We start from the raw sequence: 23,293 nt of genomic DNA, 5'->3' as shown, positions 1-23,293 counted from the left end.
AGGAGGTGCGGGGCTGCGCCGGGGTCCCGCAGCACACCGCCTGCCCCAGCACGCTCTGCCTGCGGGCTGCGGACACAAAGAAACATTTGGTGGGGAAACACGTCAAGCGACGTTTGGGGTCCCGCTAGCTTTGCACGCCCGGTGCGATGCGGGCTGCAGCAAGGCGCCCCCCCCCCCCCCCCCCCCCCGCGAGCACCGGCTGCCGCCTGCCCAGCTGCGGGCAGCGCTGCCCGGGGACCTGCCCCGGCCCGGCGCTACCGCCCCTGCCGCCGCGTCCCCCGCGCCGCCCGGCCGGCCCGGCGGGCAGCAAGGCTCGGGCAGACCTGCCGCTCTGCCCTGGCCCTCCCCGAGACGGGATCCTGGCTGCGGTCTCCATTTTACACCTGGGGAAAGGCAGGCGAAGAAGGACAGCGGCTCGCCTAAGCCCCAGGGAACGGGGCTGGGTGGGCAGGGAATCCCGTTCACCCCGGGGAAGAGGCCGGGGTGTCCTGCTCCGTCCCTTCGCCGGCCAGCACAGAGCAGACAGCGAGAGGTTAACGGGGCCTGAATCCTTACTCCGTGTGTGTGCGTGTGTGTGTGTGTGTGTGTGTGCAGAATAACGAAAGGAGAGGAGAGCATTTAGGAGACTGAACAGGAGGCAGCCCCTGCGCTGGCTTCCCTCAGCTTGGCACCGGGAGGATAAAATATTTCCTAGTTATTCTCTGTGTGTGTGTGTGTGTGTTAAGAAAAAGAAATCTTTTAAGAGCTGATAGTTTTAATGTCTTTTTTTTTCCTTCTTTCCCCTCTTTTTTTTTGACCGCGCTAATAGCAGCAGCTGCATTAACTGTTTTGGATAAAATTCAACACAAAAGCCTCTACCTCCCTGAGAGTCTGGTCCAATAAATCCCACCTTCAGCTATGAACTGGATCTAGGGGAGTGTGAAACCGCCAGCTGGGAGGTGCTCGGTCCCCTCCCCGCGGGGCTGTGGGCAGCCCACCGCTGCAGCCCTGCTAGGCACCTCGCAGAAGTTTTTTCAAAGGAGCCCAGCGGAGGGAGGCCAGAGCGGCAGCTCCGGCCTGCGAGCAGCTTTGCAAAGGTTGCCAAGTGCCCTTTAACGGGGCTCTAAAAACCTTGGAACCTCTCTCTTTGAAAAAAAAGGGGGGGAAAAAAGGAAAAAGCCATATCCCTGCATGTCCTGAATCTTAATCTCCTCTCTTTCAACTCGAGTCCTGCTTCCCAGAATCCTTAATGGCTTTCCATTAAAGGAGGGCTTCCGAAAGCTCAGTGTCTTTGTGGTGTCTGCCAGCTCAGCCGTCAGCGGCTGGGGATGCTGATTCAAGCCTCCAGCATGGTGCGCACGCAGGACAACTGCTACTGCTGCAAGCACCTCTCCCACATCTCCGCGCCCGGGGCTCGTAGCCGGCTCCTGGTGGCACACAGAGGGCAGCCGTGTTACGGAGAGCAGTAGGTGTGATCAGTTGAAACTGGGAATGTCCTGGCTGCAGGAGATCCTGGATTCTTTTTCTTTTTAAGAGCTTGATGCGAAAGGAAAGTGGGATATTTCCTGCAGACAACATTTTGGTAAAAGCATGCAGCTGGGGTATTGTGCATCACGTGTGTTTCCTGCAATGAAGTTTGAGCCAAATTTGACAGGAGAGGTCATGATCTCAAAGATATTAACATCCTTCGAGCCTCATGAAAGCAGGCAGCCAAGGAAAAGAGAAAGACCCCCCCCTTTTCCCTGAAAAAAAAAAAAAAGGCTATATGGTGAGCACAACCCTTTCTAGCCATCAGAGACCCTGGTACAGGGCGGCCATCTGTGGGAAACCAGGCTTTATTAGCTAGAAGATCTAAACTGAAATAGCTGCCTTGGCTCCTGGGGACACACTGGGGGTAACCTGGGGAGCCCTGTGGCATGAAGGGGGCAGGTGATAGCCGTGTCTGGGCACACGCAACCAGGAAAGACTCTGTTTTTCCCCCTGAATATTCTCCCCCCACCCCTGCACTGCTGTATCAGTGTCCTTCATTTCAATGCCTCCCCCACAGCACCTGCCAGCGCTGCCCAAGCACCGCGATGGTGCAGCAGCGCGGCCAGGGCTGCTGAGGCCATCACGGGGCTGCCCACGTCTCCGTGTCACTATCTGGAGCACCGAAGAGCTAAAATTTTTGCTTTATAGTAACAAAAAAATGCCTCGCTTGCACTTTCTTTCTAGCTAATCCAATTTGTCTCCTTACTGCTTTCAAATGCCTTTTAAAGATTCCTAGCAATGTATTATAGAAATCCATTTGCCGAGATGCAGCGAAGAGGGGCATTTTTATTTCACAGTTATTAGCAAGTGACAAGGTAAGTAACTCAGAGAAGATTGATCACCCAAGTAAGCATTTTTACTTTCTCAATTAATCCTGGCATGATTGTAATAAATCCAGGCGTGGGAGTAATTAGATGTGAACGGACCTCACTTCCTTTTGCTGCTGCGTGTCGGGGGTAATGGATAGAGACATCTTTCTCCTGGAAGTGGCCTAGAGAGACGTCCAGTTAGATGGGATTTCTGGAAAGAAAGATAGATGTCAGGGGCCACCATTCACTTTTTCCTCAATGGAGAACAGATTTATGCTATTAATCCACATTAAGAAGACTTCATGGCTACGCAGAAATCCAGAAAAAGTAATACAATTAGCCCCATGCGCTTTTTAAGCTGGGATTTGTTAATGGTGTATCATTTGCCCTGAAGTTCACACTGAATTTTCTTTCTGTTTTTTTTTTTTTTCTATTTTAATTGAAAGCGTCATTGTGGTTCACTGGGTGCTTTTGCCCAGGTTAGCTGCTAAACCATGCTGGAGGTTCGTGGCCACTGCAAACCCGGCAGGGTGACACCTGTGTGTGTGTGTGTGTGTGTGTGTGTGTGCTCTCTGCCACGCTCAGTTCCTCTCTCAATGTTAAACCAAGCCCAGCTGTGCGAGCCTTAAAAACATGATGCCGACAAGCTCCTAAGGAGGGGTGAGCCCTTGGGCGAGCGCAAAGCGGGGCGCGCGGCGGGGGCGGCCTCTCCCCCTGGCCCTGCTCTCCGCTCGTTACGAAGCCGGAGCAGCGTTCGAACTCAGGCACCGCTTCTGTGCGCCGCGGTCACCGGGTCTCCAAGCCGGCGCGCCTCAGGTGCGTCGCAGGCTTGGGGGGGGCGGCTGCCGCTGCAGCGGTGCTCGGCTTGCCGGGAAGCCTTCCTGCCGCGTCTCGGGCCCTGCACCTGACGAGGGAGGCAGCCAGAAGCAGCAGCTGCTTTGGGGAAACCTGCTGTCTTGCATATTTAATACAGCAGAGAGGAAAAGCTGCCAAGATCACAGGCCATGGAGAGTCAGTCCGTGCTGCCTGTGCCTCGAAACAGTTAAATGACGGAGTCAGTCCAAGCTGGAAGTGTTAATGACGGGTTCAAAACGAAACTCCCCGCCACGGTCAGGCAGCCAGCCCCGGGTGGAGGTGGCCAGGCTGTTGCCCCGGCGCTGCCAGGGTTCGCTTTGCTCCCGCTCCCGTGTGCGGCTAGCCCCGGCACCACTGGGTCTCCCGGAGCGCCGCGGCCCCGCGGGGCACGGAGCAAAGCGCCGCCGCAGCGCAGTGCGCCGGGAAGCCAGAACAGCACCCACAGCCAGCGTGGCGGGAGATTGGGAATGGGCAGCGCATCCCGCCGGGCGCAGCCCTGCGCCGGACAGCAGGGTGGACGCCCCACGGTGCCGCACTCCGGGCCCAGGGCTCGGGATGCGGTCTGACTTGTCCGAACGGCAGTCTGCCGCCTGTGCCGGGCAAGGGCTCGGGCTCTCGCAGGGAAAAGGAGCCGCCTGCTCGAGATGCCAGGGCAGTGTCCGGCCAGAAGCTGCCCCGGGAGCGCCGCGGGCAGCACGCCGCCTGCTCGGTACAAGCCCTGCCTGCGCTACGGAGCACACGGCGCCCGCAGGCGCGCGGCAGCCCTGCGCGACGGGACGTGGCTCCCGGCCCTTGCCGCGCAGCCTTCGCCGAGCGCCGCCGGCGCCCCTCCGCTCTCGGAGGCCCTAAAGACCGAACGCTGCTGTGCTCGGCTGCGCGGGGGCGAAGCGACTGCGTCCCTGCGACGCTGCAGCTCTCCCTCTTGCTGCTGTCGTAAACCAGGGTGCCGGCACCGCGTGCGGCCAGGCTGAATTCCTCATAGCCTGCTCTTATACCACAGTGCTTATAATGCGCACTGGTTCGGGTTTTAAGCTCTGCCTCCTGGAGTCATGTGAATACGTGCAAATCTCAGCGTACTTTCCCTTTTTTAAGGCTGAAGATTTAAGATCATGTTGTTGAGAAAAGCTTGAATCCCAATAGCCCCTAAACTTGGGGGCAAAACTAACAAACCCCAAAGAGCACTATGAAATTTTAACTCTGTGCTAAGCCCGATATCCTGATTTGGGGAGGAGGATGGTGACCTGAGTTTCTTGAATTCTACCTGGGGCATACGACAGACGCCGGGTTGTTCTGCCACGTTCTCGCCCCACAGCTCGGAGGAAAGGACCGTCCGAGCTGCTCCTCCCCACCTGTGGCGTGCCCAGGGCTGGCCGCTGACCCGCGTGGCTCGTGTCCCCCAGTTCTGGGCGGACATCAGCTCTCTTGTGACGCTGCAGCGGAGACTCAACGGAAGGAGGCAAAAAGGAGCATGAGCCGCGGAGGAAAAGGAAAGGCGGATGCCCAGGTGGCACCAGAAAGCCGGGGCAAGGGCAGCCGGCCGGCCGCGTGGCCTAGAAACGCCGCGAGCGAGGGCGCAGCGCCCACGGCACGCCAGGCTTACCCGCTGGCGCCGCTGCGGCACGAAGCCGCTTCCCTGCAGACCGTCGGAGCAGCGCTGCTCCCTGTCTCTCGGCCCTGCTCCCGCTGAGATCTCATTAATAGATTTACTTATTTGAAAATCATTATACGGGCAGACAGCCTCATAGACGTAGGATCCCAGAGGCAACTTGTTAGCAGCTGCTCTGTAGCTACATCAAGAGATTTTCTGACAGTACACAAAAGCCATTTGACAATGTCAGAAACCACCAAGAGGGATTAACTTAAAAGAGGAAAGGGAAAAAAAAGCACATTAAAACTTGTCTTAAAGCTTATCAGCTTTCAGAGCAGAAAAGACAGCCAGGGCGGAGCAGAGGTGAACTGTGAAAAAATCAGGGGCCAGGCCAAGGAGGAATGGGGAGCCTGTTTCTCCCCCTGAGGAAGAATTTCTGAGCAACACTGGGATCCTGTTTTGCCTTGCCGGGGTATCTGCACAGGTTTTTTTATTTGCTTTGAAGCCTTGGCCCAAAATCTGGAGATGCCTGTGCCCTACTGGTGTGAATGAAGAGCTCTGCTCTCAGCCGTTCACTGTACACGGAGGCGAACAGACTGAGATGCTGGGCCACTTTTACCCTGCGACTACTGGTATTTTGACTGCTGATGCTTTCAGCATCTAATCTGATGCGCCTCAAAGGCCTGCTCTCGGGAAGCACCGAGCACCTGCCCACGGACACCGGGGCCCCACCAGAGAAAGGAGCCAGAGAACGAAGGTGTGACGCTTGTGGTAACCTTGGCCGAGAGCTGCGATAACAAGTATCTTGAAGGGGAAATGCTTCAGGCTCCACTGGCCGAGCGATGCTGGTATGAACCTGCTGAGTACCGCAGCAGTGTCCGTACAGTCATTCCGAGGAGGCAATAACTTGCAATAAACGAAGGACCTTTACAGAGTTACTCAACCCAGCCTAAAACAAGCTAATTTGACTGTGCCGTGAGTTTTTAAAATTGGAAAAATCTTCAAGGGACACTAAAAAAATTTACAGTTCTGTCTAAAATGTTACACTGCTATTGCCGAAGGGAAAAGCTCTGATCAGGCAAAACTTTAAACAGACAGTTAACTCTGAGCATGCAGGTGACGCCATGGACATCGCCGAAGCTTGGGGAATGCTGGAAGCTAAACAGGCGTATAAAGGTCAGTGCTGATCTTTGCTGCAGTGCTAGTGGTGGTCTCGTAACACTAGAGGTTTTTACAAAACCTCTGCTTGTGTAACCGCCTGGGTGGAAGCATCGCAGCTTCTTCTCTTTCTTCTCTTCTCTTCTCTTCTCTTTCTCTTTCTCTTTCTCTTTCTCTTTCTCTTTCTCTTTCTTTCTCTTTCTTTCCTTCTCTTTCTCTTTCTCTTTCTGTTCCTCTCTGAGATTTTAGGCCCTTCCTGCACGAAAATCTTGGAAACATGATCCAAATGCACTCAGAGATGTACAAAAGCAAACACTGACTAAAGAGTCCTGGTAAGCTCGCAAAAATCTCTTGATTTTTCATAGCCCAAATATGATACTTGAATTGCAAGATTAATGACACCAAAGTTTTTGCAAGCCCCAGGTTTTTAATACCCATCTTGAGAAGAGTCTGGACAAAACTCAGTGATTTATCTATTTTTGTCAGTGCCATAGTTTATTTATTTGTACATTGATTTGCCAAATAGCTTGTTTCCGTTGTTGCACAGTATGATCAGCTACTTGACCAGTTTCTCCCGTTGTCAGTGTGAGGCTTCAGCACAGTGGTAGTGAAAGAGAAAAATATGAAGTATAAATGTCTGCTGTGTAATGGTTCTGAAAGCACAATCGTTTTTAAAAGGGGTGCTTAGGGTAAGTGCGTTCTTTCAGTTGTATTTTGATGCTGTTCCTTTGAAAAAGCAAACTTGCTTCTACTTATGACCTTTATTAAAACTGCAAATAGGAGAGATGAGATCCTGGGCTGGTTTTGGTTTGTATAGTAACTCCACCAGTGAACCTACAAGGCTGTATAAATCCACTTGAAAGAACTAAACAAATAGGGGCCAATACATCAGAAAAGCTTGTTAAATCAATTTTCCTCTTCACAGCTTTGAAAACAGATGGCAGGGTGGGGCTAGGAGGAGAGACCTAGCAAATAGAAAATGCTACCAGCAAGGAGGAAATAATTTGTCCCCTCTCCAATTTGCAAAGTGTGGGAGCAGAATATTACAACTGGTTTCTTCCACCTTGAACTGAGGTTGTTTCTGTGATTTACAGTTGAGCAATGCTTGAGGAATACAATAAAAATTAATAATTAAAATAGCAAAATAGTCTGCCAAGCATTGAAATATTTTTAGCTGATTGCTTGAGTTTACGATAGCGACAATGTAAGAATGGACTCCTTTGTGCTGAACCTTGACTGTGTAACAATGACGGCTACGGGCCTGGATTCCCTGTTGCTCTTGGCTTATAATGGAGTCTTCCCACCCCGTCCTGAACACAGCTCCCTTGGCCCTCATTTAGAAACCACTTCTCCTTGCAGGCAGAAGGAGCTGAAACCATTTGCTCTGGCAAACAGCTATCAGCAAAAGCAATCTTCCCAAAACATTAAACTTTATACAGTTCCGAGCCTCCAGAACCAAGTGCTCCCGAACCTGGGAACACTGGGATCCGTGGGGAAGAGCCCCTCACCTCACAAAGTGTCCCAGCCCCAGCGTCTGACACCAGCAGAGGAGCACCCTCGTCGGGGCTTGGTCTCTCCCTTCACAAAGACAGGGCCAGCCGCACTTTTGGGAATCTCAAGGCCAGCATTACCAAAACTAAGGATTAAGGAGTAAGTTTTGGGTCCAAATAGCTATGAAATTCTATGGCATTTCAGGCAGCGGAAATGGAGCCTACAAAGAGGACCTGGAGAATGGGCCTATCTTCAGCCATATAAGGAGATGATAGGGCCAGTCCCAATGGGCTGATGGAGGTTTTACTGTGAATCTCCTCAGGTCTAGGTCAAGTAGACACATGGCCTGGCAGATTGAAGCGAGACAAGTCACTGCGAATGCCACAGAGAGAGGAAAGTGATTCATTTGTTAATTAGGGCCTCATTTTTGTGTTCTTATTCTTTGCGGATGCACAGCAGCTGAACGGTGTGATTTTTTACAATAATGACAGAAAAAGCAAACCACAAAATTTCTGTGACGCTTTCTGCTTGTCACAGACAGCAAATCTGACATTATGCATCCTGCTTTAGCTCCCTTTTTCCTGGGGGTAATTTTGCTTTGCAGGGACCCATTCCTCCATGAGGGCTGGGGTTTCTGCAGGAGTGACATAAAACACAGCCAGGTTTTTGAAGGGGTGACCTCCTCCAGATGAAGCCAGGTTTCCTGAAGACTGAAGCATGTTGTGGGCCAGCTTCTCTGGGAAACCACATCTCTAGAGTTCCCACTGAGGTGGTTAGGTCCCCCATGCTTTTGAGCAGGCAAGCTTCCTTAGGTTTTGAAGGGGGAACTCAGTTTTACAGGACTTTATCTTTTCAGACAAGGGCCAGAAATGGAAAGATTTCTTGTTTCCCCCAGAAACTGAAGTTTTGAGCAGATAGGTACCCAGGGATGTGGAAGAACAGCCCCAATGTTGAGACTAAAATCACTGCTGAAATGTGAAGTGTGTGGTTTAAGACCGAATATATACAGTATGCCTTCCCTGTAAAACCCACAGCGGCTGTGAAATCTCCAGAGAGATTTAAGGAATCTCTGCTACTTCTTCCTCTTCAGTGCAGAAACAAGTCTTGGACAGCATTTTGAACACTAAACAAAGCTCATGCATTTCTACCTTATAGCAAATTTGTGTTTATGTTCCAAGGAGGGAAATGGATCGGCACGTATACAGTGGCAGCGGCATACAGGACAAACAGCACTGCTGCGAACGCGGAGGACAGACAGGGTGGTGGGTCATTCGCAGATTCTTACAATTCAGGCGGCTGCTGCGTATTGAAATGTGCACATCAGAGAACGACATCACGCACATCATGTCCTCCGCTGGCACAGCGGTACCGGCCTGGTTAAACTTCACCCAGTGATCAGTAATTCACCCGCTTGGCCTTGGGTCACAAACATGACTTGCCATCAAGTGAAACAGCCTTGTAAAATGCCTCCAGGGATGGCTAATTTATGGAGGGAAGAAACCATATCCTTCCCCTGGTGCCACTTAACTTTTCATTTTATATTTGCAGTAATTGCACATGACATCTGGAAAAATTGCCATCCAACCCCTGGAGAAAGGCAGGGCAGCAGGTCACAATGCTCTCGGGGCAGACACAAGCCATCCCACTGGAGGGTGGCTTTGCCGGGCTTAGGGCAGGGCCTGGGAGGCAGGAGCCCCAAGTGCCACTCTTCCCCTGCTAGTTGTCTTAGCAGACAGCACTGGAGCAAGTATTGGTGGCTTCATTCGTGTTGGTACTGAGTGCTTGCAGGAGCTCTGTGGATCAGGACTGGCCCTGCTCTCCATGCCTCAGCTTCCCCATCTGGAAAATGGGAACAGCCATTACAGCAGGGACACTGCAAGGCTAACCCTTAAGCAGTACCTGCAAAACAGCTTGTCTCCTTTAACTTCTGTTTCTCTCTGTAATAAAGGTGAGCTGCAGATGGTGGAGGTGGAAGTGGGGAAGCACCTGGTCCTGACAGTCCTCCCGCAGCTGTGTTGTGCTTGCGGAGGTGTGTGCGCAGTGGCGGGGTGCTCTGGCTGGGGTCTCTCTGTATGCTTTTTTGCACCCTTGCTTGCTCCTTGGAGAGTGGCTTGCCCCGTGACTGCCAGGAGGTGTGCGGCAGAGGGTTAGGAGCAGGCACCGAGCTCTTGGTTGCCCTGTTGATCGGAGGCAGCCCAGCGTTTGTGCTAGGGGACGAGTGGGTGTCCCGGAGGGAAACCCCAGGACAGGGCCGGGGGGAGGAGAACCGGGGAGCAGCTGCCACTGAGACGAGAGAGGAAGGCGAGAGAGCAGGCTGCCGCTTTTCCGAGAGCCCTACACCTTTAAAAGTCTCATCACGTTGGCGCGCTGATTATCCATTAACCTGATGTGAGCTCCCTTTCCTGGGGGTGGCGTCCTCGGCAGCTCTGCAATAAGAGCCGGCAGCAGGGCCCGCTGCCTCCCTCCTCTCCTCCTCGCTCCTACCCCCGCTCCCTTCTTATCAGCAATTCAGATTGCATGCAAATCTCCGGGCTTTCTTACACGGGCAAGGCAGAGGACAGAGCATTTCTCCCGACCGCAGCTTTGGGAGAAAGCTATCTCCTCCTCCTCCTCCTCCTCCTTCTCCTCCTCCTCCTCCGCTTGAGATTTTCTTCCTCTCCCCCTCCTCTCCTCTCCTCTGCTCTCCCCTCCCTCCCTCCCTCTCTTTCTTTCCTGCTGCTCACCTCCCGGAACAAAAGTAGCCCTTCTCTCCGCGCCAGCCCTGCGCGCGAGCGGCGCCGCTTTGTTCGCCCGCGCCGTCGGGGCGCCGCGGGGAAGGAAGGGGGCGCCGGGCCGAGCCGAGCCGCGCCGCCGGGCCCCGCGGGCCATGGGGGCGCGGCGGGGGCGAGCGGCGGCGGCGGCGGCCGCGCTGCTGGCGCTGCTGGTGCTGGCGCTGGCCGGCGGCGGCGGGGCGACGTGCCCCGAGCGGGAGCTGGAGCGGCGGGAGGAGGAGGCCAACGTGGTGCTCACGGGCACCGTGGAGGAGATCATGAACGTGGACCCCGTGCACCACACCTACTCCTGCAAGGTAAGGGGCCGCGGCAGGAGCCGGGACCGGGACCGGGAGCGGCCGCCCCGCCGGGCCCCCGCGCCGCACCAAGTGCGCGGCGGCGCCCGGGCCGCTGCCCCGGCTCCTGCGAGCGCGGAGCCGCGGCCCCGCGGAGCGAGCGGCTCCCCCGCGGCGGCCCGTGCGACGGGGAAACTTTCGCATCGGGACAAGCTCCTTTGCAGGCAGGAACATGTGTTTCTTATTGTATGAACTGGCGCTTTGGTGTGTAATTATGTATTTTTAGTCTGCGGAGTTTCTCCCCGTTAGAGCTCCAACAGCTGTTTCGAGGGGAATCTCTTAAGGTTGCTTTTTATGGACATTTCCCTGCTTTCCATCGTGCAGAACTCCCTCCCAACTTTCTGCTTTGGAAGGGTTTAGGCCGGCCGCGGAAGGTGTTTAGAGCCACTTGCTGGCTGTAAATGTATCTCCTGTTTTACTTTAACAGCATCCTGAGTACCTCTAGCCTAAGCTATTATCTAACTGTGGATCTGGCCTCTGGCTACGTTAGCCCCCCCCCCCTTAAAAAAAAGAAAAAAAAAGGCAAAAAAAAAAAAAAGCTGAGAGACAGCAAAGTACTGAGCAACCTGAAATACCATCTGCCTGGTTGTCAGAAAATGTGCTATATGGCTTAACCCTTCCCAGGGCAGGAATTTTGCTTGCGAGGACTTGCAGCTAAGTTGTATTCCCCCCCCCCTTTTTGTAGTTCCCTCTACTTCCCATCCTAAAAAGTACTGTGGTCCTTGCCGGTAGTTAGTGCTAATAAGGGCCTGGTGTGATGCACAGCAGTGTGTTGCTGGGAGAGGTTTGCTGGTGCAGAGGAAGGGTCACTTTACGCTATGGTGTTGCCCTGTGTTCTGGAGAGTCTCTCAGCCAAATAAACCAGTTGAAAAGCTTCTGTCTGTCCAGCTGGTGCCTGCTGTTTCATGCTTCCTTCCACCACTCTGCCCCTTGTGATGCTGCATGGTGCAATCTGCACCCTGCTCTTCTAAATTAGATCACAGACCCTCCAGGCTAGTGCAGAGACCTTATGTTTGCAAGTGTCTGGCACATCCTGGGTGCTATATAGAAAACTAATAAGCTGCTGTGAGCAGCCGGTGTCCTGTGGCAGCTTGGGGCACATATGGTTGAATGGATGTGGGCCACCTGACGCTGGGGCAAGGCTTGTAATGCAAGTAGACAGGAGGTGGCCCAGTAAGGCCAGGGACAAGGCAGACATGCTCACCTGAGGAACTGGTCTCTTGCTTCTCACGGCGGACACATAGCAGGGTGTCTGGCTAGCATAAAATCCAGACTTCGTTTTATTGCATCAGAGTAAGTCTCTGGTCTAGGAAAACTGCGTTGTCTGTGCTCCTGTGGTGATAAACTTGCTTGCTCAGCACCTCTGCATTTGGAGGGGTGCATCAAATACAAGCGGCAAAGAGCAGCTAGGGAGCAATGTGTTGGGAGGAACCTGGGCTGCAGGTGGTGGCTTTATGTGAAGTGTTTATTGTTCAGTTTGGGAAGAGGTTCTTTCTTGCAACTGCCTCTGAGCTATCCTGAGCAGTGCTTTGGAGAAGCTTGTGCTACTTACTCCACAGGCAACCTTAGGGTTTGGCTTCTGCTGATTATTAGTGTCATAATAGCACCTGAAGGCTAGAACCTGCCCCAAAGAATTGATTCCAATCCTGGAGTCCTGCAAAAGAAAGCAAAAGGAGAAAACCCTTGTCTCCTACCTTCAGCTGAAGTGCCCATCCCTTCTCATTGCAGCTGTGTTGCTGGCTGTCCCAGCCCTGCTGTGATATTTAGCAATTTTCTTAAACACCAGTTCTTTAATCCAGTTCTTCAATCCATTTAACTACATAAAGAATTTTTTCTATGCAACTTTTTATGGTATATTTATAGTGTGTTTTCAGAAAAAAAGCTTCAAAATGGGACTTGGAGTCTTGAGGGCCTGAAAGCATATAGATCAACATCTCTCCTAACCTTGTGAGTTGGGAGGGGCATAATAGTCATGACTTAAACGCTTCATTTTGCGGCAGCTATAAGCCTGGTTCACTGCGTCTAAGATCTCTCAAAGTAGTGGAAACGCCTGTGGATTCTGCTGATGTTGGGTTGCAGGATTAGACAGACTTGCATGTTGGTTTTGTGGGTTTTGGGGAGGGGGAGGACCCCCCCCCCCCCAGCAGCTAGATTCCAAAAGGGCAGTTTCAGCATTAAACCCGACAGGCTGACCTTTGGCTTCGGCTCCTCTCGCCAGCACTGGTGCCTTGTGGATCTGAAATGAGTCAAGGTGCAAACTGATCTTGCTGGTTAGCTCATGAGAAAACATATTTACTTCCTCACTATAATAACTCAGGTAACTGTTCCTTAGACCCTGAGGTTACCTCCAAATACCACAGTTATCTCCTGTCAGGTGGTTCTTTATCTGAACGGAAATGCAAGGACCAAGCGTGTGGTAGGAGTTACCTAGAGCCCCCGCCCAAAATGGTGAATGTTACTGGTGCTGGGTGGTCTGCGAGGGAGCAGGCATGCGAATAGCTGTGGCAGATTCCTGCAAGTGCTGCATTAGTGTATTGTTCTTTCTAGTTAAACTCTAAACCCTCCCAGCTGAAGCCTTTGATATATGAAGATAAGCATATTACAACCAAGAGAAGAAATGTGAATTTAATGTTAGATAAACATTCTTAAATAGCTGGCAGCCATTAATTTGCCACTAGAACAGATTATTATTATTAATGAAGAATAGACTAACGAAGCTCCTAAAACTGATGCTGAAACCTGCTAATGTGTCCTTTCTCCCAGGAGTGCGACTTGGCATGAGAACCAGGGCTCTCTGTGCTTTGCTCCTGACTGCAGCCCTGGACTTGCGATTGCTCCGAAGCTTGGTGTGTTTCTGTTCATCCTATTTCCTATAGCCTGCGTGTTGGCATTGTCTCTTCTTGCTTTTGAGTCCTCCAGTGTGCCTTATTCTGGTTTGATCTGATACTTATGAAGGAAGCTCCTATTTATAGGACAAATGCAGGTCCTATATGTGCTATAGGAAGTGTTGGGAAGGATGTGGATCCTGTTCCAAACAATAGAGCCCATGTTTTGGGGGATAACGGGGGCTGTTCTTCAGCCAACCCAGCCAGGGTTGGATGTGGAAGGAGCTGGGGGTGGTAGGTTTGGTGCTCTGCTAGTTCCCACAGAAAAGGTTAGCTGACTTCTGCTGGGAAACGGCACAGAGTGAAAAGCAGCGGCAAGGGGAGAGGGACGACCTGTGCTCAGGAGGGAGGGATGTTACGTTGGCAGAGCTGTGTGTGAAGGCGCAAGCAGAGCGGATGCTAACCAGTACTGTCATTCCTTCATCTTCAAGGACTGCTGAAATCTAGCAGTGACCCTTTTTATTTCAATCTGAGCAACAGCTGTGTTCCTGAGGAGACTGCTCGGGTACTTCCTCCTCTTCCTAGGTGCTTAATAAGACCAAAGCTCACACTTCTTAGAGCATCTTCCTGGCAGCACCCCACATGCCTGTACAGGTGGTCCCATTCCCTACTCTGGGACGGACCCCCATGGCATCCTGGAAAACCCTTTCACTCTCTGGTTTTGTACTACACTTAAAATATGCTCTTGCAAGGATCTGCTTAAATGGCCTTCACTGTTCTTACTCCGCTTCCCTCCAGCTGCCAGGAGTCTTGTAAAACAGTCTTAATCCAGTGTTTTATGTGCCCTTGGTGAAAGGTTGAGTCTGCTGTAGGGAAGGGACCTTTTGGAATTAGGCTCTAGCTTAATTTTTTTGTTTTCCCCCCTCTCTCTTATCCCCTGATGGAGCCAGTGAGTCACCACTGAAGAAGTCTTGATTGTGTGTAATGATGAGTGGGATGCCCTTCAGGTGATCGCTTGGCCTTTGGTGCCTTCGCATCCATTTGTTGCAGAGGACAAGGGTGGGGAGAAAGCTCCTGGACTGTGGTGGTGCTTGTGAGTGCTGTGGCTTGGCTCTGTGACGTAGGATTATAACAGTTGTGCTAATTAACTCAAATTACCATCTGCCTCAGAAGAGGGGCTGTAGGCTTTAGTCTTTCTGCCTCCTTAGACCTAGCTGTGAAAGTGCCCAGTTTACCCTTCAGCAGCAGCCTCAGGGTGCGCACCCTGCCCCTCGTTTTTCCTTTTGTTCCCTTTGTTCCGGGGTCTCTGCCCTGGCTGCTTTCCACCTCCTCGTGTGGTGCGGCGGGAGCTCCTGCCGGAGGAAGAGGAGGTGGGGCTGGTGCTGCTGGAGGAAGGTGTCTTGACTTGACTGGGGAGAAGCGCAACCGCAGGGAGCTGTGCTGCTGTGCGGAGGGCTGGAGGAGCAGCTGGTCCCGGGTGGGGAGGCAGGAGGCTTGTGTTAGTTCAGACTTGTACTAAAGCCATGCAGGCTGCGTTCCTTAGCGCTCCGCACCCTTGGCTCGTCTGAGGTGCCACGTTTGCAGGTGTCACCAGGCTGGCTCTTTGAAGGTGGCTGCCTCATGTGGCACTGCCTGCGTGTAGTGAAGCAGATGTCTCTGTGTGAACACCAGGGATCCTGTAAGATTGCGGGGGGACAGAGCAGACAGCTGCCTGTCACAGCTACCCTTCCTTGCCATCTGATGCTCCCTCTGCTTGCTGGTTGACTGTCATCTCTCTCAGTTCACACTGGCAGGGCTGCATGCAACTGAGCAGTTGGCATTTGAAGCAGGTTTCTTCTTGGCTTGAAATAGGCAGTGCAAATAGCTTTGGAAGCCATTGCTTTCTCAGCCCACCTTTCCCCTGCCAGAGAAGACTGCGCGGTGCTACAGCAGCTTGGACTTGGGCTGTGCAGGGAGGGATGAATAGCCTGTGAGTTGTTTCTTGCCCTTTGGTTGCTGCGGCATTGTTTAACCCTGGCTCAAGGGGAGCTAATTCCCTTCGTGCTGGAGGCCAAATGAGGGCTAGCGCACCTGAGTAGAACATCTCTCTCCGGCACCCTTTGGCCAGCCGCTCGGTGTCTCAGGGCAGCCGAGGTGCATGTGGCTTCCAAAGAGAGGCCGTCACAGTGGTATTTATATCTAGGATAGTTTTGATATGAAGTATGCAGGATAGATTTGAAGTATGCTCAGTAATATACAGTGACTGTTTGGATCACAGGACCTGCTGGGTTGGGTGGGAGCTGAGACCCATCCAGTCCAGAGTCCTTCAAGGCTGGCAAATATTACAGCCCTTAAGAAGAAAGTGTGAGAAGTAGGAGGATCTGACAGTACCCCCCTAAACTTTGTTCTTGTCCTTCAGTTGTGCCTGTAGAGTGCAAGCAACACTAAATTCATTCCCTTTCTCCAGCTGATAGGTGAATTCTGTGCTGGGCTCTGGCAGCAAATAGGGGGGTATCACTCTAGCCTGCTTGCTCCTGTGCTGGTGGGAATGACCTGTTCCTTCACCACCGCATGTGCAGCTGCCTCTTCCCAACCCTGGCAGGGACAGTGTGTGGGAGTTGGGCTCAGGATCACTGTGGACCTTGAAGCCTCTCCCTCAGGACGGAGCGAGTGCTGAGCCCTCCTGAAATTCTGGAGTTAGGGCTTCAGAAGAATCACAAGATTGATTAAAGCTTGCAGGGCTTGCGTTCCCCCTAGTCCCCAACATCTTTTTCTAATCCTCTTGTTTGAACTCTGCAGCGTCAGGTCTTTGTTTGCTTCTTCTGCAGCCACTGAGTAGTGGGTTGGAGGTATTTGGCAAGTGTGAAAGTTTTGTGTGTGTTTTTTTTTTTTTCCCCTTCCCTCTGTGTAGTCTGAGAAGTCTGTATGGGAGCCCAGTGCCCTTGAAGGGCTGCGCAGGGCAGAGGCCAGCGAGCTGCTGTTGCAGATAACTAAGAATGGCACATTCCAGAGTGGGATAATGTCTGCTCCGTGCTTTCTTCCTCAAACGTAACAAGACACAACCCCCCCCAAGCATAGGACCTTTAGTGCAAACAGCTCACAACCTCACTGCCTTCCCCAGGGACTGTCTCCCCAGATGCATGTGGGCATACTCTTTCTGCTGCCATGTTCCCCTTGGAACCACATTCTTAAAGTACGCACCTGCGTGCCTGTTTCGGAGAGGGGATCAAGAGCCCCCTTATCGCCGAGCTTCCCCTTCCCCAGCTGCTCTGGTGCTTGGCACAATGTGAGTCGAAGTGCTCTTGGGGCGGTGAAGACAGCTGGAGAATGCAGGTGACCCGGCACTCGGGCTGGTGCAGGAGGGGAGATGCTGATGGAGAACGTGATAAAGCATGCGCTGAGCGTGTCGAGCAGGGGGTTCCTGTGGTCACGGTAATACCCGCGCACTAGAGTAGCCACGCTGGCTAGTGAGCTGCCCTGGCTCCAAGCCGAGACCTCAGGCGGCTCTCTGAGCTGTTCTTATTACGTACGGCTTGCAGACCTGGCTCTGTGCTTCTCGCTAGCTCCCTTCAGAGGAATCTGCTCTGTGCTCATGTTTTCCCTGCAGTAGGACTAGTAGCAGGGGGATTTCTATCCTAGCAGGAATGGATGAGAACGTATCTTTTGCATCCCCTGGGCACAAGAAACCATTCACTTCAGGTTGCCTCTTTCCTCCTGCGTGGGTGTTTCTTTTGGGCAGTTTCTTGCAGAGTGTGGCACCAGGGAGACGTCGGCTTGCAGTTGTGTGCAGATCTCTCCTTTTTTGGGCAGGGGGGTGAGCCAGCAGCAAGGTCTCTCCAGCAGAGGATCCAGGGACACATTGCTTTAGAACTATTGGGAGCAGAGGGGGGAGGAAGGGACTAGCCCTTTTCTTATGGACAGGATTTATTTTCCTTTCTGAAGTTAGGATGATTGAGGGGAAACTGGCTCCTACTTCCAAATCAACCGTGTGTTTTGGCAAACCCAGTCTGCTAAAGCAAAGGTTTTCTTTAGTCATTTATGGGAAACATAAGTTGCTCCAACAACTACCTTTCTATAATTTTATATGGTTTGCTATCTGCTCTGTCTCTTGTCCTCCCAAATTACTGGCACCTTGTCAAAGCTGGGTGACTCCCTTCTTTCATTTGTCCAACCTACCAGTCTTCTCCTACCCCCCCTCAAGGCTCCTGTGTCAGTGTTTGCTGCCTCCCTGATGGATGGACAGTACTTTCTCTAGCTGCGCAGCCTTCCTGGTTGGAGGCTTCCTGGCGTTTCATGTTCGCCTCAAAGTTGAGGCGGGGGGGTTGCATGTGTGGGTTTTTCCTGTGTTTTGTGTGGGTTTGCCGGCAGCGTTTCCTTCTCCCTTGATACATTTCACCCACTGAGATTTTGTTACAAATCAGGATTTCTCTGGGAAAAATGTACCAGCTGGAGTCTGTCACCTTGAATGGTGCTGCCTGGGAGGAGAAGGGGGATTCCTCTGGCAAGGCTGAGGCTTGCGTGCTCCCCTGGGGATGCTGCTCATGGCACGTGATGATAGGGCTTCTGCCGTATCGCTGCCCCCGTGCCTTGTGTCCGCAGAGGACGGGCTCACAGCTGATGTGTGTAGAAAGGGTCAGCAGTGGGTGAGTTGGATCTCATTTCTGCCCAAGTGTCCAATGCAGGAGTGGATCTTCTGCTGGGAACTTGAATTCCTTATTAGTCATGGGCAGGACCAGGGCAGTTGTGATCTCCCCCCCCGTCAAGTTTCTGCCAGCTTCCCTTGGCTGTGTGCAGTGTCCCTTTTTGGAAAGCAGGATTCCTTGTCATAGCTGGTCATGGGGCAACTGAAATGGGTATTAGGGGCATAGTGTTGGGGGGGGCAGGTTGATTAGATCTGTCTCCTGTCTTAGCCCTTGTCAGGATGAAGTAGCCCTGCGTGCAGGGCAAAACAGCAGGAGCGATTTCTGCTCCAAGGAAACTCTTGAGCAGCTTTATGGATCTGGGCTGAATCAATTCCCTTCCAGTGTGACCCTGCCCAGGAGAGAAAAGGCTGACGGCAGAGCGGTGTGTGGTTGTGTGTTGTGGTTGTGTGTGTGTGTGGTGTTTTTTTTTCGGTTACCTCTAAACCTCAGATGTACTGTTCAGGGTGACACTTTAACTTCAGAGTCAATGAAGTTTTAGCCTTAGACAAGTTTCAGCCTGGATAAAATCTTAGGTGTTTCATGGTCCGTGTGCCCCCTTCCCCCCCCCCCCCCCAAATCCCTGCGAGAAGGGAGAGACATCAGTGTCCCTGGAGAACTGTCACAGAAGGGAGTGGGAAAAGGGGCTGCCCTGGTTTTGCTCACACCTCTTTTGCCATCTCATTTCTGGGTCCTGGTTGGGCTGCTTCTAACTAGGCCTTGGATGCTTGGGCTTTGTGCAGAGCAGCTGGGGGACGTGGAGCTCTGCAGCCAGACTGCCCTGGGCAAGCCCCTTGGGAAAGTCTGGGTGCTGCCAGCCCCTTGCGTCTTGGCAGCCCGTGGAGGGGAACCCTGCCATGAGACCTGGTGGGAGCTGCAGCCCCCTGCCCGCTGCTGGGCTCTGTTCAGCAGCGCTGGCTGGACCTCTGCGCAGGACTCGATGTAGGCAGCAAACAGAAAACCAGTGGGCTAATGTTAAAGGAACCAGCCCGCTTTAAAATGCTTGGAGAATTTTAAAGCAGTTTGAAGACATGTCCTGTGACCTGAAGCTTGTCACGTTGCGATGACAATCTAAGGATGTCTAGTTTTTCCAGAGTGCCCAGAAAATGCCAGTTGCAATTGGTGTGTCCCCAATGGCAACCCCCACCCCACCCTCTTTGCTGGGCCCCTCCTTTTACAGTGCACTAGTCCTTTTGATCTCTCATTTCGGGTCTCCGGCCTCTCCCTGCAGCAGCATTGTCTCCTGATGTCCCTCAAGTACTTGCTGAGAAGCAGCAGCTTATCTGGAGCATTGTTCAGGCCCTAACAAAGGAGAGGGGATACTGATGCAGTAGGTCTTCAAATAGTCAGGTCAGCCAGCGATATCCTTTGCGCCAGGGCCTTTCTCGGTGTTTATGCTAAGGGTGGGGAAGGCAAGGCCTCCCCAGCTGTTGATGCTGAAAAGCAGAGGAAGAGGGAGAGGGCGTTTTAGTGTGCCACTGCAGGGGAAGTGGGCCTCAAGGGAGGTGAGCCGAGGCGACCTTCCTTGGAGGGCTTGGTGAGGGGCAGCTTTTTATCAGGCTGTGTTTTGCACCTCCAACAACAGTAACTGGGCTGGCCAGGCACTTCCCTTTGGCTGAGAGCCAGAGCCTGCTACCAAGAGAGGGGAAGCACCAATGAAATACAAATCCTGGGGCTTGGATGCCAAAGACAGTGTATCCCAATGCAGAGGGGAGAGTTGTGTTCAGGGGGAGCGATGGGTGTCTGTCCCTTGTTGGAACACCTGCATGACTGAGGGACCCCTTGGGACGCAGATGGCTGTCACCCCTTTACTCCCACGTGAGGTTATGTGGGGGAAAGGAGGTGCTGGCTAACCAGCAAGGAATGCCAAGTGCTTGCATATGTGTTGGAGAGTTGGGTGCAAAAACAGTAATATGTGCTTAGGTCTTCCTTGCTGACACTTTGTGTGTTTTTAGAGGGATGGCTAATGAAACTAGCTCTGCTGGAAGGCTTTGCCAGCCTGAACTACTCTCCTGTGCATCATGTGACACGGTGATAAAAATTAGCTGGGCTGGAAGATGCTGGTGGGCCCTGTTTGTGGCTGTGAAATGGTCTCACGTGCTCTTTCTCCCTCTTGTTCAAGGTGAGAGTCTGGCGTTATCTGAAAGGCAAAGAGATCGTCACTCATGAGATCCTCTTGGATGGTGGGAACAAAGTGGTGATTGGTGGCTTTGGGGACCCCTTGATCTGTGACAACCAAGTCTCGACTGGGGACACACGGATTTTCTTCGTCAACCCTGCTCCGCAGTACATGTGGCCTGCACACCGCAACGAGCTGATGTTGAACTCCAGCCTCATGCGGATAACGCTGCGCAACCTGGAGGAGGTGGAGCACTGCGTGGAGGGTGAGGCTGGGGCCACCGGGATGTCTCTCAGGCTTTACATGGGGTATGCTGAGTGCTTAGACACAGCATCAGCCAAGCCCTGGCTCTGTTGGCCACCTTTTACTCTTAACCTGTAGATGATTGATTGCCAGGTGATCCCACTGGTGACATTCTACATACTCCTGGGGTGGGAGTCGTACCACTCTGTGGACTCACTTGTTATGAGAAAATGCCTGGCATTGACCTTGTTGTTAGAGGCAATGATTGCAACCAAAGTACAGCCAAGCGGAGTCTTTATTTTATTATTTTTATTCCAGATTTAATGCAGGTTCTCAGACTGCTCTGCAAAGAGTCTAATGGGGGTGGGAGCATCTGCACTGCAAAGTTTTGTCCTAACACGTGTTTGGCAGGCAGTACCAGAAGAATAAGTCTCTTCACACCTAAGTTAAATTTTCCTGTAGGTTTAGAACAACGAAGTTAGTGGGCTAACTCTGCAGTGAAAATCTGTCTTTCATCTTAGTGAACCCTAGCTTGCCTGCCTGCCTTGCTAAGTCAGCCTTGCAGACTCCTGCAAGGGTCCGAGAAGCCAGCCAGATTCTCCTTAGGGGTAAAGTTTACCCCTCGAAGGTATACCTAAGTTGGAACCAAGCACAGCAGACACCGTGCCTGCAGCTACGTGAATTTGGGGGATATGTTTTGCGCTTCTGTATTGCCCTGGTGAACCCAGTATCCCTTGTGTGCGTAATCTCTCCTAGGCCTTTGTCTGTTCCCAAAGGTGCTCAGATGAGGAGGGCTGTAATGTTGTGCCGTGCTCCTGGAATAAGCGTGCACTGAGGTGACTCTCGGTGCAGGGACTGTTTGCAGAGACCTCTAGCAGCAGACTTGTAGCTGTCTGTGGGGCACCATGTGGACCGCTCACATTCCCAGGACAGAAGGGGTGGGTGAGTTAACAGTGCTGTTGTGGATGTTACAACATGACTGCTGGGAAGAGCTGAGGGAAGACATCTCATTTGTGCTATATAGTAGGGTCTTAGGCTTCCAGATGTGGAATAAAGCCTCTATGGAGAATAGATCTGGAGAGAGTTGATATTTCTTTTACTTGTTGCCCAACCACCTTGAAAACATACTTCTGTAACATCCCATTTGGCTTCTTACTTCCTCCCTTTATGCTTGTCCTGTGTTCCAGCAAGAGCTCCAAGCTCATGGGGGAAAGTGGTGCCCCAAACGCTCTTTGGTGTCCCAGTATGTCCTGAAAACAGATGAGTAAACAAGGGAAAGAATGCAGGAATTCTGCACAGACAACAAATAAACATGCAGATTGGCTTCTTCCCCCTCTCTGGATGTGCAGAGGAGAGGCCATAACCCCTTTCTCCAGCTGTGAATGCTGATGGAGAGGTAAATGACCGAAGTTCTGATCTGGAAGGCTGGGAAGGGGTTAGTTCAGCAAAGTGATTCACAAGAGGCGCTTGTCTCTTGAGAGGTTTTTGCAAGAGAGACACTGGAGGGTTTCTGGCTGAATGTATGTACTTTTTATTGCACTTGAGTGGTATCAGACTTGCTCCTTCCTTGCACAGAGTGGAGGGGGTGGGAGAAGGAAAGATGAGCATGCACACGTGTGTGTGTGAGGGGTTTTTTCTTTTCTTGGAAGAATTCTCTTCACCTATTTTTCTGTGTCTTTTGGCATGCTGCCATTGCACAGACTGAATGTGAGCTTGAGTCAGTTGAGCTAGGTGGTTCGTATTTGTGGTGAAGGATATTGTCCCTTATGGCCCCTGGGAGATGACGAAGGAACTAATTTTCCTGCTATTGATTCTATATAGAACTTCGCACTGGGACTCATTGCTCCTTTTGCATTCAGCGGGAAGAGATTCAGAACTTTGCTGCATAGATGTAATGCTCATTACAGCCCCTGCTGTGCTAGGGCTGGCTGCGTGCAGTGAGCTGGCCTGGGGAAAGCAGGAGGCTGGGACCTGCTGCAGTTGGCAGGGGCATGTAGCTGTGGCGACTTCTCTCCCAGAAGGCTGGGACAGTGATGGGGCTCTTGTCCCCAGCGCAGCACACCCTGCAGCTGTATGGGTGTCTGGGGAGGAGAGAGGTGCAAAGGGCCTGGGTGCGCCAGCCTGTAAGTGGATGTGTCGGTCTATAAGCATGTCCTCTGATGCAGTACCATAGGAAAGATGTGCTCAGTGACCTACTGTGCAGGGGAGCTGAAGGTGCCAAAGCTGGGCCTGTCTAAACTTTAACTCTCCATATTATATACTTAAATTGCAGGTCCATGCAGTTGTAGATGGGGTGGGTTGTTTTTGTTTTTTTTTTTCCTACTTCCTTCTACACTAACAGCCTTTCCTGATGCCGGCAGCAGCTGATTCTTTCTGGGACTCTGGTTTTCTCTGAAGTTAATTTGCTGAACAGCTTGCTTCCTTTAACTAATTAAGAGCCTCTTCCCAATGGCTCACCAGGATGCTGTTGGCATGCTGAAACATGGTCAGCCTAACTGCCTCAGGGCTTGAGGACAGCAGGCTGGTCTGAGGAGAGTGAGGACTGTAACGGAATGGAAAACAACCTGCAGAGAATTTCCCATGTAAGGTGAGCCTTATTTCTCTGAAGTGGTGGATAGCTTGTCCAGACTGTTCTGCTGAGAAAAGACAAAAACGAGGCAACTCCCAGAGACTGTCTCAGGTAGGGGTCAGAAAGTGTCGCCTGGGGGAGACGCAGTGGTTCTTATTTTGGCATTCACTTAACTTGGCAGCTGTTTCGCTTACCTAGATAAACCCATCTTTCCTGTCATATCCAGTGGAATTGCTTTTCCTCTTCCCATTTCTTGGAGGCTGGTCATTGCGTGAGTATTGCGTATGCTGTGTGCTAACAGGTTTGCTGTAGAAAACACGGGACAAATTGACCCTGCAAAAACCAGGTTTCCTTCAAAAGCTC

The 23,293-nt window shown here is 52.2% G+C and overlaps 1 protein-coding gene across 1 annotated transcript in view; it reads left to right on the top strand.

Moving 5' to 3' along the window:
• Positions 1 to 9,927: 9,927 nt before the first annotated feature.
• AGRN (agrin) overlaps positions 9,928 to 23,293 on the top strand; it is a 149,872-nt gene continuing 136,506 nt past the window's right edge. The window contains 6 exon segments of the mRNA XM_067311020.1: positions 9,928 to 9,982; positions 9,985 to 10,134; positions 10,137 to 10,154; positions 10,157 to 10,257; positions 10,259 to 10,477; positions 20,122 to 20,383. Of these exon segments, the coding sequence (XP_067167121.1) occupies positions 9,928 to 9,982; positions 9,985 to 10,134; positions 10,137 to 10,154; positions 10,157 to 10,257; positions 10,259 to 10,477; positions 20,122 to 20,383 (805 nt within the window).

Source organism: Apteryx mantelli, chromosome 26 (assembly GCF_036417845.1).
Source record: "Apteryx mantelli isolate bAptMan1 chromosome 26, bAptMan1.hap1, whole genome shotgun sequence".
In the NCBI taxonomy this organism is placed as follows: domain Eukaryota; kingdom Metazoa; phylum Chordata; class Aves; order Apterygiformes; family Apterygidae; genus Apteryx; species Apteryx mantelli.
Note: the sequence above shows the minus strand (reverse complement) of the source record. Positions and strands in the feature narration are given on the sequence as shown.